Source organism: Hesperophylax consimilis, chromosome 1 (assembly GCF_061612785.1).
Source record: "Hesperophylax consimilis isolate HC1 chromosome 1, BYU_Hcon_1.0, whole genome shotgun sequence".
NCBI lineage: Eukaryota > Metazoa > Arthropoda > Insecta > Trichoptera > Limnephilidae > Hesperophylax > Hesperophylax consimilis.
This window is the reverse complement of record NC_142836.1, coordinates 32,218,001-32,237,064: the sequence shown is the minus strand read 5'-3', so window position 1 is coordinate 32,237,064 and position 19,064 is coordinate 32,218,001. Positions and strand designations below refer to the sequence as shown.

Sequence of the window (19,064 nt, the reverse complement as noted above, 5' to 3'; positions counted from 1 at the left end):
TAAAATTAGAACCCACGGCATTTTCTCTGTTTACCTTAATTAACTTGATCTATGCGGTTGTTACACAGTTGATCCATTGGTGGCTATCTCTGTACGCGACTGTCGCAATAGTGATCCAAGAAGTATCAATGTCATTACTGTCCTAAATGTGCCAAATCTTTGATCAAAATCTTCATTGATTAGTCACGCTAGCGACATCTACAAGATCGAGTCCAAAATGCTTGCTTCCACTTACAAAAAAAAATGTATTTCTGTTGAACTTCCTAAATTGATCAGAGAAACCTGCCGATGAACACCTGGTGGATGCAATCTTGGTCTTCTGGACCACACATTTATGAGTTGATGACTTTCAATTTGTTTTAGAGGGCCAAATCACTCCTTGTCTGTAAATGGTTACAATAACAGTTCTAAATAACTTTTAGCTCTCGTATTTATCCTTTAAAATGGAAAACATTAATTGTGACAACACATGCCGCGTGATGGCATGGATGGCGAAACAAAGTCCCGCATGGAAAAGGTTAATTATTTATACAAATTATACTAGGATGTAGGCATCATTTGCTTCGCTATTTACATAAACATAACACAAATGGGTTAGGGCAGTAAGAATATTATTTAATTTTTATCTCTTTAGTAATAACACAAAATTTTTGTAATATTTATATTTATTTATTAAATATTTCACCTTAAATGTATTAAAATCAAAATATAAAACATCAGACATAATTTAATGTTATAAAAACCAAAGAATTTCTAAAGTAAAATACTAGATCCGTGACTCAAAAATACTTAAAAATAGTTTAAAAAAATAATATTTAAAGCAATTAATTGTCAGCTATGCAATGAAACAGAACATAAATAGTAAGCGTGAACTTTGTTCGTGGCTATTAACGGAGGGACAAGAAATGCAATCTCTGGTTTTGGCTATACTACTTTCATTTCGATAAAAGATTTACAAGCTAAAGGACTAACAAATTTCTTGCCCAAATTGAACATAATATCAACGGAAAATAACAATTCGAGTAACAGATTCAAGACATCCAAACTTTGATTGTGTAAATAAATACGGAAAAATGTTATTAAACAACACCTACGAGGATGGTGGAGTTATCAAAGTTAATATCATATTTATTATAAAGGGAAATGCGAAATAAATGCATTTACGCCAGTAAACTACATTTAACTGCAGGAGGGATGTAAAATTGTCATGATGCATTACCAGTAATAGAGTTGGAGCAAAGCTTGTAAAATTAAGGTTAAGATGTTATTTTGTATTACATAAGACTCCTTGCGCACAAGGCAACAGTCGCTGGCAACCATTGGGTGCAATAGTTTAAATGCATTTACACCCTTGGTCGGCGAGCCCAGCGGTTCGCAGGCAAAACTCTCGACAACTGACCAACCACATCATCCGATGAGTGCTCCAATCATGATGTTAAAAGGCACTGGTTGTCGCTTTGGTCGCCTTAATTTAGTCTCCTGGCGATTATGGTCTCCGGCGACCGGTGTGCGCTAGGGCCCTGAGTAATAGAAGGGAATCAAGAAGCCAGCTACTTTTGCACATAGATACATTATTCCATAACTCTAAAGTTTCAGCTTTCCTATAATTATGCAAAATACCGTTTATTTTATATTTTACGGACTAATGACATGAAATGAATGTAATTTTGATTAAATGAGTTATAATAATTATTAATAAAATAATAATTAACTATGAATACCTTTGATTCATGTAATATTTAAACAAATCCCTCACTGGTAATAAAGATAATATGAAGGTCCATACTTATTATTGTAAATAATATGTTGGCAAAATAGTCCCGATACACAATTTACCACTTTCTCTAAATTATTAATAAAAATAAGCTTATATTAACAACACATTAGAAAATATACTTGTTTTATTACATATAATCATGACTATCCCAGGATAACCACATTCGTGTACAGATATTATCTCTTCATGTGATTTTTTGCAACTGCAGAATAATAATTTACATTTACCTATTTTTTACAATAAGAATTGACAAGTGCATAGTAAACTATTTAAATAGATTGAATACATTCAAGTGGTAATAATAATATAAGAGTCAATTACCCATCTGTATTTTAAACTCAACCCTGGCTGTACTTGTGGAAGTAGAATGAATTTCGATTTACAAGTACGTACAATAATAAAGATATAAATAAACGACAATGTCAACTGCACAAATTTTTCATCTAGTAAGTTAATACCATGCTTGGATTAATAGTTTTGTATGACAATATGTAATTGAAATATAACCATTCTTCAAATTCCTAAGAAAGCCACAATGAAGCCAGAAATTGAACCCAAACCCATTAACTGCTCAGCCAATTTATAAAAAAAGCATGTTTAAAAGTTTATTCCCTCATAAAATAATATTGACTTGTCTTTTACTTTAAATTGACCTAATTTAAAACTAGTCTTCTGTACACACTGAAAAAAAAAACAGCTAAGTTTAAAAAAAAGCAGTAACGAATATTGTCAGCTGTGAATGCAAAATAAATGTTTTAGATTTAATAAATGGAAGTATAAAGGCAGGTCTACTATGCACAAATAGTTTTTTATAATAATATAAAATAGATATTTGATGAATAAAATATTTACCTGAATAAAATCTAAATCATTATCACCTGTTCGTAAGATAATCAGAGTTTTATGTAGTTTAGTGTCAAATCACAAAATTAGAGTATTTAATAATGTGGTGGTATTTTCATAAATACGTATTTCAACATAGATAAGTTAATTTTCTTTTCCAAATCAATCAAAAGGGATTAATTCTTGGTAAAAAAAAAAACAGTTGTAAAAACATATGTTCGTGTCGTTACCTGACTGAATATGATTCTGTTTAAGTGTAAAAATGACATTTAAGTAAATATTTATTACGATTTTAAATATGATGAAATTTGTCATTCAGGTTCATGAGAAACCGTTTTGAGCATCATCTAACTATAAACGATTTATACATAGTTAGGAAAAATACTACAATTAACTTCCGTATTCATACCATTGAAGAGTTGGTTTGTAATGCCTTTTGGTGAACAAAGGAGGAAATTAATACATTTGTACACAATGAACTCTCTGCACTCTCTGCGCATCAATCCTTTCTAATAAATAATCTCCCCCTGTAACAAAACAAATAACCATTATAAAACACAAATTATAATACCAGTGTATGAAAGGACATATTAAAATGATCAAGATATCTCTAGGAATTCAATATTAAAGCACTAACAATAATAATGAACTCCAGTTTTGTTTTCATAGTTTTCATGGTTAAAATATTTATCAAAATTTTAATTTTTGAAATCTGGCGAGGTTCATGTGACGTCACTCGTACCTGTTTTGTCGGTTAACAGTAAGGCCATTCCCAAATGGGTCACAAATCCCAAAATAAATAATTACCAAGAATTCAAAAAAATATTAATGCTTTTGAAATACTTTGTGGTGACCCATGTGCGATTACACGCAGTACAAAATCGCAAAAAATTCCTGCACAAACACGCGGCGGACAGACCCGTGAGGAAGCGGCCATAGTTTTGTCAGAACCCACCGACCAATATTTATACAAGGCGTATAAATCTTGTACAAATCGTTTTTATGGTAACCGGATAAATCATCACATCTTTAAAAAGTTATATAAAGTCATGGAAAGTGATGAAACAAAAACTTTATTAACTGGGTTATGTAGGTTAGGTTAGGTTGGGTTAAAATGATAAATTTTTTTCATCGTTTCTAATGACTTTATATCACTTTTTAAAAGTGTGTTGAATTGTCACTGATTTGAATTGAACCCGTTTTTATATATCAATTTATTAATTCTATTTAATAAAATGTTTATACATATACCCGGAATCAGCAATCATTGATTTATAAGAATATATATATTTTTAACCTATAATAATTTTCACTTATTGTAAACTTGAATTGCTTGGAAAATATTTAGATAATTTATTAACCTCTAGGACACCCATTCCTTTTCTTATCCCTTATGCAACGCTGGGGTTGAAGTGCTTGAAACTGCCATCACAGTTGATGACTAACTAATCGATCATTAATTTCGACATAACGGTCATATTGTTTGTTATGCTTGTCAGCTAATCACAATTTGACAAAAAGCTAAAACGGGTTGAGAATCGGCATTTAACGGGTACTGTTAAAATGTCGAAAATTTAAAATGGTGCCGATGTCAATTTGTCATCAAATGTAATGGATTTTTAAGTACACCATACCCATTACTAAGAAAAGCCCGCTCACTAATAGTAGATATGTCTTGAGCGTTGGGCAGCTTTAATCATTTTACACATTCAATGGCAATGTGTACAGATCATGGTGGTTGATTTATGCATCGAAAGGGTTAATTAGGGGTGTAAATGCTTCTATAATTTAAATTGGTCTTCAAAGTAAGATTACGATTATAGTTCAACCAAAAATTCCTAGTATTGTCCGGAATGAAGAGAGGTGCGGGCAAAGTGGTAAGCCACCAAGGAGTGCTAGTGAACTACTAATAAACCACGCCTTTTCTGTGTTTGGTAAGAGACATGCTTTTGCGCACCTTTGCTTGTGGTTTAGCTATAGTAATATATTTATTATGAATATAGTGAGATAACTTACGAGATGGTCTTCTTTTCGACATTCTTGGGTTCGGGCCGGGCCCTGTTGAGCACCTTCAGGAAGTCCTGGGTCTTAGCGCGCATCCGCGAGTGTATATATGCCTTAGAGCACTTGATGTGGTAGTGGAGGTAGTCTCGGAACATGTGCAGTAAGTCTATTGTGTTGTCCTTGGCGTCGGCACATGTGTGGCGCGGGAACAGGACTAAAACATAAACAAAGATGAGTAAGATTGACTCTATTTTGATGGATACACTCTTCCAGTGCAATGCGCTTGTCGGTTTCTTCAAGGGAACAAAAGGGAAAACCTCTCATGTAGTAAGTAAAATACAGTGGTACCTCGACATACGAGTGCCCCAACGTACGAGTTTTTCGAGATACGAGCCGGCGAACGAGTGATTTTTTGCTTTGAGTTACGAGCGAAATTTGAGATACGAGTTCGGTTTAGCAGGTCGGCCGGTAGCGTGCGTGCATAACGTAACAGGCATACTCTTTTATTAGCATACCCACTATCATGCCCCCTCCGCACAGCATCCCCGACAAAACCATGCAACCCAAAAAAGGGGCAATCGGGTTACGTTTATCACGTTTAAAGAACTAAACAAACCTGTCTAGCTATAATATTTTTGAGTTAAATTGATTTTCCGCTGCTAAATCTAGGTAAAAAAATTTCGTCGCATTCATTCATTTAGATGTACATTTCACTTAGTCCTCCTGTGTATTTTAGCAATTGTCGAGTGTGCTTCTGTTCGTTAATGTAAAAAACGTTTCGTTCTGCCACATTTCTGTATAAAAGTTTACAAAACCGAGTCTTCTTGCAAGCGTAAACACGACACCTTAATTTTAATAAAAAGGAAATTTTATGAAAGATCAATAGAAGTGTTTGTTTGTTTTTACGAAATATCTGTGTTAATTTTGAGCAGATTTGTATGTACATAATCCACAGCTTTCGCTAATTTGACAATTGCCCGGTTTTGGGGTGACGGATTATTGAGAGAGTACTATATATGGAATAATAAATGAATGTGTAAACTTTACTAGAGTCCCTAATGATCCCAGCCTTCTGAGGCCAGTGGAACTATGGCACCCTGTTGTGAAGCTGAAGGGAGTGGGATGGGAACCTGACTATTCAGATCTAATAACAATGATATGTCGCCAGGGCCGGCCCTGTGCGGGTGCAATTGGAGCAGTTCGCTCCGGGCCCTGACATTCTAAGGCGCCCCGGCGCTGATATTGTATACACCTAACATGTCACCCTTGAGATTATTTTTCATAAAAGGCGCAACACAAAATACAAATCATCTACGGCAAGGGTCCTGGGTTCGAGTCCTAGATGTGACCGTATCCTTTTCTGTTTCAGATTTTCATTTAGAAATCGCTAATATTATCTTCAATAAGCAAATAGATGTATTTAAAAAGAAAACATATTAGGCACAAATAAATATTTGAAACTCACCAAATGTAACATAACCAATATTATCACCCACTATAGCGTCTGTGTTTAACAGTTCTAACGGTGGCTCCTTGTGAGAAAACAGAACCTGGAGATTATAAAACAGAGTTGTAATGTTAAAGGGTACATAAATATAAATGTAATAATTATATAATACAGTGAAACCTCTATGGCTTTTGAAAGTGATGAATGCGGGAATATAGAAAAGTGTTATATTCATACTAATGTCGTGTCACTTGGGTGAGCTGCACAATTATCTACAGGTTCCATGATAACTCCTCAAAATGACAATTAAACACACCTTTAAAAGGTGATATAAAGTCATTAAAAGTGATGAAACAAAAACGAGGTTAAATAGTTATATACGTAAAAATTTAACATAGTTTTTGTTTCATCACTTTTCATAACTTTATAACATTTTTTATAGGTGTGTTGAATTTTCATTTTGATAAGTTATCCGGTGACCATTCGTTTGGTCAATCTTATGTTTAATCTTATGTTTCGACATAAGAGGAACAATCGATGCAATCTATTTGTGTGTTTTGTATGAAATTAATTCCAGACTGGAAAAAATAAACGAATAATGAAGGAAAACAATTATTCAGGGAGCGATTGATTGAGAATTCACTGTATAAAGTCGTTCGGGGAAGTGCAGCATATAAATTAACGAGTTAGATTCAATTAACAATAAACGCCAATAAGTGGCAAGTTTCGTGTGCTTTTGAGAAATACGTAAATGGTTTAAAACACGTTTATACATTTCCTTATTAAAGGCCTTACCGCGGGAACCATAAAGAGCATTGTAGAATGAAATATAATCATTATAGTACAAAATGTCACCTAGACGCAAATAACCTGTGAAATGGGGCGAGTTCATCTATCTATTATATCTTTTTTACAATAAACACAAAAATTTATTAACCTTTTGGAGAGTATGGCCGCACCATGTACGTCCATTAAAAAATATGCGTAAAGGAGTATGGACTCACACCGTGCGACGGTGTTTGTAAGAAACATCCTAATAATAATAATATTAAATATTGTCATTATAATTATCTGATTAATTAGGTTATTTTGATATTATATACAAGTTTAATTTTTAACAATGCATACTATGAATTCAAATTTAAAAAAATGGGAATTTTTGAGGTAAAAAGATCTCACTCTTTTGAACACTTTCTTCTTTCAAAAACTCACTCTCTGAGAGGTTAATCCACTGAAAATGTTATTGAAAAATGGACTTTACATGCCAGCTCCCGCAGTTTCACAATATGTGATTTAAAACAAGCAAATACATAGGGTTTTACTATTTCGAGGTGTAAAAATCACCATGAAAATAAAATGGCTGTCAGAATAAAATTGGCGTGCACTGATGGGTTTAGTATATATGTAGTATGTTCCTAGATGTCACACACAGTCACAAATGGCTTGGTTTTCTCATAAAATAGATAGATGTACATACCCCGTAGATGCACTTCCCCCGACTGACATTACATAAATGTATGTAGTTGGATTTGAATGAATAGTTTACCTGTGGTGATGTGTGGGATGCTCTCCTCCCCTCTTTTAACTCTTGCATAAATACTTTTCCGATGACCACATCATCTTCGTGCTTAAATATTGTTGAAAATACAACAGTGACTCGGTCACTTTGTGCCTCCACATATCTGAAAGAAATTACAATTTGACAAAGATTCACATTTTACTATTTTTTTACAACCATTTCCAGGTTACAAATATGTAATCTGACAACATATGAATTCCTCTTACTACCCTAATAACTTTACGGGAAAAAGTTGCTTGTGCAATGTTGGAGGTCTTAGTTAGCAGGGGACTGAACCCAAAGATATTAGAAGAACGAGATGTGCTATGCGCAGTTCGTACTGAGTGGAATTGTTTTGCCGAGTGTCGCCGGTTTTGTTCACCAATACTACTGCACACCTTCGCTTGCGCTAAGGTATCCGCACTAATACATAGAACAGATTTCTGTGCGTACACGTCCCGATACTGTTCAAAGTACCCTAATTAGGTAGTACTCCGGCTACGGTCCGGCGGCCAACATAGCATATCTCGTTCTTCTAATATCTTTGACTGAACCTGACCCTTTGGATTACTCAAATAACTAACCGATCAAATATTATTCAAACATATATTCAGTTCACTTATAACTGAGTAATCCTAAACAGATATTGAATCATGAAGACGGAAAATAAAAAATATGGATTTCCACCGCAGTGGATAAATACATTGAAATAATTTTCTATTTCATGTAAATTGGGTTATTCTGGGTGTAGTCAATGTCATTGTAAAGTCAGATGGAATTTAGCAAAATTAAATACAGTTTTAGTGAGGAATATTGATAAATAAATAAACAACTACTGATAACAATATCTACATCTCTAAATAGTATAAAACAAAATCGCTATCCGCGTCTGTCTGTTTGTGCGCATAGTTTTTCTACGCAACGGATTTTGGTAAGAGTTTTCACTATCATGTAGAGAATTTGTTCCGGAAGGTTTATATATATAATACCTGCACATTATATTTATAGAAGGTAGAGAAAAGTCTCAGAGCATCGTCAGGTACACGTCAGCTAGTATTTATATAAAGAAGAGTGTCCGCAAAGGGTGGCGTGGATTTGATTTATACAAATCTACAGTTTTATTCCGAGATTGATGAAATTTTGCACACTTGACCTTCTAAACGAGAGGAAGGTCACTGTATATATACAGGGTGTATCGGCACGTACCCGACAAACTTTAACCAGCTATTCCTTAGCATATTTGGAGTAAAAAATCTTATGTGCACTTTGCTGTCCGGTAACGTTTTTTTTTTAATAAAAAATTTATTATTCATATTTTCACCACATGTCACCACTGTTTTATCCTTTGTCAAAGTTTGAAAACCCATCTGGCAAAAATTTTATTCGAATTCCGTTGAATAATGCACGTGTGTACCTATATTGGCGCACTTCTACAATCACAACGAAATGGCACGGCACCATTCGTCTCATTTTTAACTATTATTATTTAGTGTGTGCGAAAGAACGAAGACGCTTTTTGACATACTTGCTTATAACAGCTGTTGAACATGAAACGCAATGCCAATGACAGTGATGTAGTGTGGAAAATTTAAATTTTTTTGTTTTTAATTGAAAAAAAAATGCTACCGGACAGCAAAGTGCCCATAACATTTTTTACTCCAAATGTGCTATGGAATAGCTGGTTAAAGTTTGTCGGGTTAGTGCCGATACACCCTGTATATAAGATTGCGAAAAACCACCCCTTTTCCCCACCATTAAAGCAGAATTATAATACTTGGTGAAATTTTGCATACTTGAAGTTTAAAATAAAAGGAAAATTACTGCTTTCGATCTTCGTAAAGTCTGGATAACGCCGGGGACTTCAGCTAGTATAAATACAAAGTTATTATTGCTAAATGAACATAGCTAAGTATATGACTGTCCCAGTTTGAAGTGCATCCAATGCATCAATGATTAATCAGGCCATAAAACACTACTTATAATTATTTCTTAACAGTTTCTGATTGCCTTATGATAATATAATTTTGGGTTCCAACTGCCAGTGGGACTATGGCATACCCAATTGTGGTATTTTGTGAGGCTGAAGCATAGACATATGAATATTAGTAGACCTGCCCTAAGTGATTAAAAGCGTATTATTCCCCACTCCCCATACCGGTTCCATTGGAGCCGGCTGTGCTAGCGTATGGCCTCAAGTGAATTTAGAAAACATGACGTCATCATTCTTGTGCGAACTATGGTCGAGGCATCATCGGTTCATTTTACAAAATAATACGGGAAAATGGTGACTTGTACTATGAAAACTTGTAAAAATAGATGTGAAAAAGAGAATAAACCCAATTGTCGTATTCATAGACATATGAATATTAGGTAGACCTGCCCTAAGTGATTAAAAGCGTATTATCCCCACTCCCCATACCGGTTCCATTGAGCCGGCTGGGCTCGCGTACGGCCTCAAGTGATATTTGAAAACGTGACGTCATCATTCTTGTGCGAACTATGGTCGAGGCATCATCGGTTCATTTTACGAAATAACACGGCAAAATGTTTACTTGTACTATGAAAACTGGTAAAAATAGATGCGAAAAAAGAGAATAAACCCAATTGTCGTATTACATTCCATATATAAGCATTATTTTATTTTATTTTAAGCATATTCACATCGTATAATATGAATCAGTTGTTACTATCACATCGAGAAACGTCTGGACGCGAAACACAAAGCTGGTTGGTTGCTGGGAAGTAAATTATGAACATTTATAAAAGTGTCTTAACTAAATACTCTGAAACTAACTACGACTCTGAATATAGAAGCTGCCTTACTTTGCCGAATTTGGACTTCGCAAATTTGTTCATAACGTGGCGAGTAATTTGCGCTCCCATGTAAAAATGTCTATTCATTCAAAGCAGATTTTACTTTTAAGAAGTAAATGGTGATATTATAATGCGAGATGCCTATTTACTGTCAGATTGATTTATTGACGAATCACAGTCATCTTCACTCCCTTCGTTCTTCAACAGTTGATTTTACCCCTCGCCTTTATCTTCTCGTCTATTAATTCCTATGTCTGTGGTCGTATTACATTCCATATATAAGCATTATTTTACTTTATTTTAAGCATATTCACATCGTATAATATGGATCAGTTGTAGAAACATAATTATACTATCACATCGAGACACGTCTGGACGTGAAACACAAAGCTGGTTGGTTGCTGGGAAGTAAATTATGAACATTTATAAAAGTGTCTTAACTAAATACATAAACGAAATATTCGACTCTGAAAATAGAAGAAATTTATTTTGCCGAATTCGGACTTTGCAAATTTGTTCATAACGTGGCGAGTAATTTGCGCTCTCATGTAAAAATGTCTATTCATTCAAAAGCAGATTTTACTTTTATGAACTAAATGGTGATATTATAATGCGAGATGCCTATTTACTGTCAGATTGATTTATTGACGAATCACAGTCATCTTCACTCCCTTCGTTCTTCAACAGTTGATTTTACCCCTCGCCTTTATCTTCTCGTCTATTAATTCCTATGTCTGTGGTCGTATTACATTCCATATATAAGCATTATTTTACTTTATTTTAAGCATATTCACATCGTATAATATGGATCAGTTGTAGAAACATAATTATACTATCACATCGAGACACGTCTGGACGTGAAACACAAAGCTGGTTGGTTGCTGGGAAGTAAATTATGAACATTTATAAAAGTGTCTTAACTAAATACATAAACGAAATATTCGACTCTGAAAATAGAAGAAATTTATTTTGCCGAATTCGGACTTTGCAAATTTGTTCATAACGTGGCGAGTAATTTGCGCTCTCATGTAAAAATGTCTATTCATTCAAAAGCAGATTTTACTTTTATGAACTAAATGGTGATATTATAAGGCGAGATGCCTTTATACTATCAGATTGATTTATTGACGAATCACAGTCAGCTTTACCCTCTCCGTTCGTCAACAGTTGATTTTACCCCTCATCCTTAATTTCTAGTCTATTAATATTCATATGTCTGTGGGCTGAAGACAATGAATATGGGAAGGAGATGGGGAGGAAGGTGGGGAAATACCCGGCTATTCACATCTGGTAACCAAACTCGGCTAAAGACATTTAAAGAAAAAATTTCGTTTACGAATGGTGATCTTTGAACAGGGCGATACTGAAAGTATCTACCACTTTGGAACATGGAAAGCATATAGGTAAAACTCAAATAACAATAGTAACTCACAGTGTTTCATCCTGCCTATAGTTTATGACGGCTCTCTTGTTTCCAGTCAGGCCCTCTTCCTGGAAACTGAAGTACCTTTCGAAGACCGAAGCGAAGCAGTGTCGCTTCAAGAGTCCCACTTTCTTTACTACCTCCTCCCAATTATCGGGGATATCTTCCAAATCCAGCAACACGGATACATTGTACCCTGCGAACCAAACAAACATTAAAATACTCCGTTTAGAAACAAGATTCACAGCAATAATCGGACTATCATCTTTTGTACACCACCGCTTTATAACCCATTCATAGTGGATGCACCATCACATACATTACCGGTCTTTTGAACTGCAATTTTTCATTAATTGTATTATAAGTCAAATTGACTGTGAATTAAGGTTGTGTTGTCAAATTGCATCACATTTAGAATTTTTATTAACTGTACGGTCCCCGTTAAACAATACTCAATCGTTTTAGCTTTTGATCAAATTGAGATCAACTGCAAAGCTTAATGATTATATTGTTATGCTTAAAAGCTGATCGCAATTTGATCAAAAGCTAAAATATCTGAGAATCGGCATTTAACAGGGTCTGTTCAATATCAAAATATTGTTGATGTTCATCAAATGTGATGGAGTTTGAAACGCCTCAACCTTAGTATGAATTTACATATTGTAATTATTAAGGGAAAAACACCAATAAGAAAAGTCCACCCATGAGCGGAGCCTGGCACTGTAATTGAAGTCAAACTGAAAAATTTCCAATTCAAATCCCGTGTCCTCGCCCTGCAGCTATAGTAAACACTATGCTATATGTATTTAAAAGCAATGAATGCTCACCAGTTTCAGTTTCGGTGAGTAAAGATCCGTATACCCTTTTCAAGAGCTCATCCGCTCCATGTTCTAACAATTGTTTGTAGAATTTGAGTGAAATACTAACCTGTAAATATAAAAACGTACTTTTCATTTGGTAACATTCTAAATCTTGAGTTCTCACCTTACTCTTCTATGATCTATTTTATATGAACTATGAAATAGATGAGTGAGAACTGGCTTTATATGCCTCAGAATCCACGAAACTCAATGTTGAATTAACTTCAACTTTCGTTCTATTTTACACAGAAATGCTGCACAGTACAGTAATATCTGTGGTTATGTCCAATTTTAAAAAATAGAGCAAGTGTGAACGCATGACAATTCCTTTATATTTTCAAAACGGTTTGTTCTAGAATAGAATAGGTGGGTTCCGTTCACCAATAAAATTTTATTCACTAATTTTAATCAAATTAGAAACAGTTTTGTAGTCAATTGAAATTAATTTTAAAATCTAATGGGAATAATGAATTGTCTGTACAATACGGCCAAATATATATATCTGTACCCGAGAAGCATACGGATGCAAGTCCAAAAAGCTAAATGTTCAGGAGAGCCAAAATACTTTTTTTTCTGTAAGTTTTGTCTCATAACTTCTGCGGATATTCATGATAATTGATTTTAATTTTTTATCCTATTGAATCAATTAATTTTGTATTGAAAATGAGAAAATAAAATAAAATATTTTATATGCGAAGCCTAAAAAAAATGTTTAAAAAAAAGCATTGTGGACTTGAGTCGTTCTGCTTCAAAATGATATGGAATATTTTGGTACGACACATGGTATATTATAAAAGGATCAATGTTGAAAACTTCATTTGGAAGTAAAATAATAACTATATAACAGGTAAATATAAATATATATATATTTTATTTATATTTATATTTACCTATAAATATAAATAAAGTAGATATTTATATTTTATTTATTGGTAAATATAAATATAAATAAAATAGATCGAATAGATAGAATAATAAATAGATAGTTGAAAACTTCATTTGGAAGTAAAAAAATAACTATATAACAGGTAAATATAAATATCTATTTTCCATATCTTCGTCATCTGACAGAGAAAAAAAGATTAAAAAAAAAATAAGTGTAAAAAAAGTGCAGTGGCTCTGGTACCCACTGTAACATCTTTTGTAGATCACCAAAATTTGGTGTATTTAATGCGATTGGATTTGTATTTACCCGGGGGTCAATACCTCCGGGGTGCTCAAAACGGTTCCATGATAAATCAACACATAGACAATTCAACACACCTTTAAAAAGTGATATAAAGTCATTAGAAACGATGAAAAAAATAAATTAAACCTAACCTACTTAACCCAGTTAATAGAGATTTTGTTTTATCACTTTTCATGACTTTATATAACTTTTTAAAAATGCGAAATTATCATTTTGATGATTTATCCGGTCACCGCTCAAAACACCTCTCCCTTTTCTTCTAATATAATAATATTTAAATTCAGTTTCCTGAAAACCATTTTTATACAGTATCATCCCCGACACATTTACGTCAGCTCGTAGCCATAATATCGTTGATATTAGGAAACCCTCACCATTCATATTCTTCTTTCGATTTACAAAAGGTGATTGTGAACCATTTTAAAGGGGATTTAAATATTTGAAATTTTCTAAGTTCATTGAGTGTACAATGTACTGATTATTAGTTTTGCAATATCTGATGAATTGTTCCCGTTAATTTTTTTGTCGTGCGGTAAAATATTTGGAATTGGGTAGTTTTTTTTTGCCCTTTCAATCGTTGAATGGACAGAGTCTACTTCCAGGTGAGTGTGACCTTGTGAAAATTTATTATATTTAAAATGTATCTAATTGTGTCTCGTAAAGTCACACGCAGCACAATTCATACTGCAGTACCGCCACGCATGTACTGTGATGTCACATGCTTTTCGACCGACCACAAATATCAATGTTTTGACGGCTTATACCTTCAGTACTATTCGGTATTTTCTAAAAATTGTAAAAGTTATATCCTTCGAATGCTTTAATTAATATGATACATTTGTAAATAGCATGAAATATTGTTTTAGGAGACAACCCCAAATTAAAAGGTGAAACATTTGGTCTATATAGCCAGATTTTTTCTCTGTTTATTTTACTGGATTATTTTGTACAGGTAACTTACTCTGACTTTGGTTTTATCTCCATTAACATTTGAAATATGGAACAGAACTCCATCAAAATCCGCTACCGTCACATCAGTTGTTTCCGGCTTTAATCTGAAAAAATGACGATAGAATTATGGCATCAATGATATAACAGACCCCAAATCTATGAATCAAAACATGTTTTATACAACCAAATGACATGATTCAGTTATACCATATCTAATTTGTTTGGCGTGCTTTCCAACCAATTAATAAATTTTACAATAAAATAACCCTCAAAATGTTGACAGATTATATAATATTATTATAATATAGGGCAGATTACAATAAAATGAGTTTATTATCAATTTAGGGAACAATGTTTTAATGACAAGCACTGGGATTTCTAATGCTGTTAATTACTATTGGTAAGAATGCAAAAGTTATTTATTTAAATAGGGAAATACTCTTGTGAAATTGAATAAATGCAAAAAGTTTAGTTGCACCTAATAAGGAAAATTTGGCACTAATGAAAATATTTTATGTAAGTCAGAAATAAAAAGCCACTACTCCATTTCACGTAAGGATGGGCAAAGATGATTGAACGCCCCACGACTCTATCCTACAAACACCTCTTGCTTCATTCACACTCATACCGATGTAGCGATCTACAAAAATTTAAAAAGTTTTAAAATTATTTCCGAACCTAATTTCAACCAAATTCTGGAACTTTGCGCAATTTAAAATTAACTACTTCTAATGGTCTTTCAAACTAGGTTTATTTGTACAACATTAGCGGTTTCCAATAGTATGCGTCAGATAAGAATATCTTAGCGATAAAAAGGCGGATCCGACATGACCAACGTGGGGGCCTCACCCTGATTAGTATTTTGACGTTAAACTTAAGCTTTCAGTTTTTTGCCAAAACACGAACATTGAAAAAAGAATACGAATGACTTGAATGTTTATCAAAATGTCTCAAAACGCCAAAATTATGCTAAACTGTGTTCCAAAAATTGTAAGAAGGAAAGGCGACTCACCGAGCTTGTGCATTTTTATATTTAACAGTAAGAGTCTCTTCGACTATCCTATTGTTAATCTCCAGTAAAATCATTATGTTTTCCTTTTAACTACCTCAACTTCATGAAACCAAGCCCTAAAATTTTGACATAGAGCACCTTTTTTACAACCGGAATGAATAAGAATAAGAATAAGCAATGCACAGATACAGATGCTTCAACTGACAACCCATAAAAAATGTTGCTGCATACCATAGACTACAAAGTCAAAAGATAGGGGCAGGTTGTGTGTGTTTGATTTTTTGGGTTGATTTTCGTGATAGAAATTTCTGGCAAAATTTTAGATCTTTTCAGAGGAATTATTTTTGGTATCAGATCAACCCGATAACAGTATATTGGCACCATAGTTTATTTATGATTGGTACTAAAGTACACTTTTTAAAAATCTTGTTCTACGATCATTTAATTTTTTTTGTTTTTTGTGTTCTTGTTTTTATGTGTTATCAACGGCTAATTAAAATACTCTTTATTCCATTGTTCATAATGCATCACAGACTGCTAATTATATATAATATTGCGTATAACATTGATCTTCATTGTACAGAATATTATATCAAGAATATAATTTATAAATAATGATTCATGATAAGATTGTCACATCGTGCGTAATTGTGGATTTAGCAAAATGGCATGTAATATAATTTAATAATTATTATTGCAAGTATGGATATATAATACTTATTTTGTATGATAGTAAAAAAATAAACATTTTTGTATTTATTTATAGCAATAAATATGTTTAGTAAAACCAAAAATATTAGAATACGTGGTTTTTAATATCTTTGAGTCAAAATACATAACTTAAATGTTCCCTAAGTTATTGAAGTATTATGCATAAAATTAATATTGATGTCTGAGCAGTGTACATTTATGTGACAAAAATCATAGACCTAGAAAGCACAGAGCATCAGTGCGATTTTGTATGAATGGCATTGAAGCCAAATCTAGGGTGACGGGAAATTGCCTGGCAGCCATTTTGTATGACTAAATTTTGAACCCATTTTGTATGCGCAAAGTGGAGCATGATGAAATAATATTATTTTATTTTTATGTTGTTAACGCAGTTATTTTATTTTTTAGCTGATGATTTTTTGGGGTATTTGATGAGGCAAGGAATGTGATAAGTCATTAAAAAATTTAAGTAGGTTTTTTCGTTTTCATACATCTTCCCTCTCACCCCTCGGCTTCAATTTTTTCTCGAATTGCTCCGTCCTTTTGGCAAAAGTGTATATTCAATTTATTCGGTTGATAAATTTCGGCTGTTAGATTTCGCAATAGATGGTTGAATTCGGCAGCATGACCTTGAATTTTCGTTACAAAGTTGTTTTTCAGCAAAATTGGATTGCCCTCCCGAAGAAACTTCTGAATATGGGAAATTTCTGGGAATTTTTTTTGGGGAAAATGTAGGTGTTAGTATTATTATTTTTTAGTTTTTAAAATGTGGATATATTTTCTGTTTTACCAGTATGAACTTACTAATATTATGAAAAATTTTCCTAATATTTTCTTAAAATTGTATTAAAATATGTTCTTAGATTATAGGTATTTAAAGAATTTTATGAAGGTACTAGGTATCCACCAATATACGTGGGAAAGAGGAAATGAGAGGTCAATTATCGATTTTGTAGTAATTGATTCTAGGTTGAGAGCCGTTACCGAGGACACGAGAGTTTTCAGAGGGGCAGAGGTTGAAACTGACCACTTTTTGGTGGTGTCGAGAGTAAACCTCTTTCGCGGTTGGCGCTCTAAAGTGAAAACGGTACTAACTCCAACAAGAATCAAAATAGAAAAACTACAAAACGATAATGTGAGAAGTATGTGAATTGTGCAGAGATAAGATTGAATGCGAAGGAAATGGATGGTCTAAGCATAGACGAAACATGGAACCACATAAAAGTGTGTCTTTGTGAATCTGCTAGGGAGGTTTGTGGAATAAGTACGCAAGGTAGGAAGAAAGGTGATGCATGGTGGGATGATGAGATTAAAGCACTGGTCTCAGAGAAGAAGAAAGCATGGTTATGTCTGATTGTGGCTGGCAGTGCTTCCAGCGAAGAGAAGTATCGAGCGAAAGAAGTATATAAGGAATGTAAGAAAAAAGTAAGAGTTGGAGTGAAAGAACGAAAGAAACGCCTGGAAGAGGAAGAAGGAATGAAAATGACAAACCATTTCCAAGAAAACATTAAGTTGTTTTGGAAAGAAGTCAAAAGGTCCCGGAGTGGCCCAGAAAACGGAAGCATGAAAGTGATAAAATCAAAAGATGGAAAAATGTTGACGAATGAGGAAAAAATAAAAGAGAGATGGATGAATTATTTCGAGGAAGTCTTCGAAAGCGAAGTGAGTGACAGTGATTCCAGCGGCGAATCAGATATGAATGACGATGGAGTGAATGTTACCGAAATTAGCATGGATGAGATAGAAAGTTCGATTAAATGTATGAAGAATGGTAAGGCTGTTGGGGTTGACAATATTGCTGCTGAATATTTTAATGGAGGTAGCCGTATAATTCTCACATGGTTGTGCAATCTTTTTAACCAATGTTTAAAGGAAGGTTATACGCCTTTAGACTGGAGAAGGGCTGTGATCATGCCATTATACAAAGGTAAAGGGTCACGTATGGAATGTGGGAATCATAGGGCTATTAGCCTGCTAAGTTCAGTTGGCAAGCTGTATAGTAGAATTTTGATTGAAAGAGTAAGAAAGGAAACAAAAGATAAAATATGGGATGTGCAAGGTGCTTTTATGAGTGGAAGGGGGTGCATGGACCAGATCTTCTCATTGCGTATGCTCACTGAAAATTTTCTGGCAAAAAACCAGAAACTTTTCTGTGCCTTTGTAGATCTACAAAAAGCATACGACCGAGTCGACAGGAAAAAGCTATGGAAGGTGTTGTCCAAGTATGGAGTGAATACAAATCTGACTCAGGCAATTGCGTCTCTGTATGAGGGAAGCGTTGCATGTGTTAGGGTAAACGGTGGTTTTACGGGGTGGTTTGATATCACAAAAGGTGTTAAACAAGGCTGCGTAATGTCACCGTGGTTATTCAATCTATACATGGATAATTGTATGCAAGAATTGAAAGAGGTGGGATTGGGCGCGAATTTGAATAATTTGAAAGTATGTTGTCTGTTGTATGCTGATGATGCGGTG

The 19,064-nt window shown here is 33.8% G+C and overlaps 1 protein-coding gene across 1 annotated transcript; it reads right to left on the bottom strand.

The window, feature by feature from the left end:
* Positions 1–647: 647 nt before the first annotated feature.
* On the bottom strand, positions 648–16,063 carry Arpc2 (Actin-related protein 2/3 complex, subunit 2). Its single transcript, XM_089637925.1, has 8 exons — positions 15,879–16,063; positions 14,877–14,970; positions 12,694–12,793; positions 11,876–12,062; positions 7,618–7,753; positions 6,090–6,174; positions 4,637–4,838; positions 648–3,147 (listed from the first exon to the last, which is right to left on the bottom strand). Exons 1-8 carry the CDS (start codon positions 15,950–15,952, stop codon positions 3,120–3,122), a joined length of 906 nt encoding a protein of 301 aa, XP_089494051.1. The 5' UTR covers positions 15,953–16,063; the 3' UTR covers positions 648–3,119.
* Positions 16,064–19,064: the final 3,001 nt, after the last annotated feature.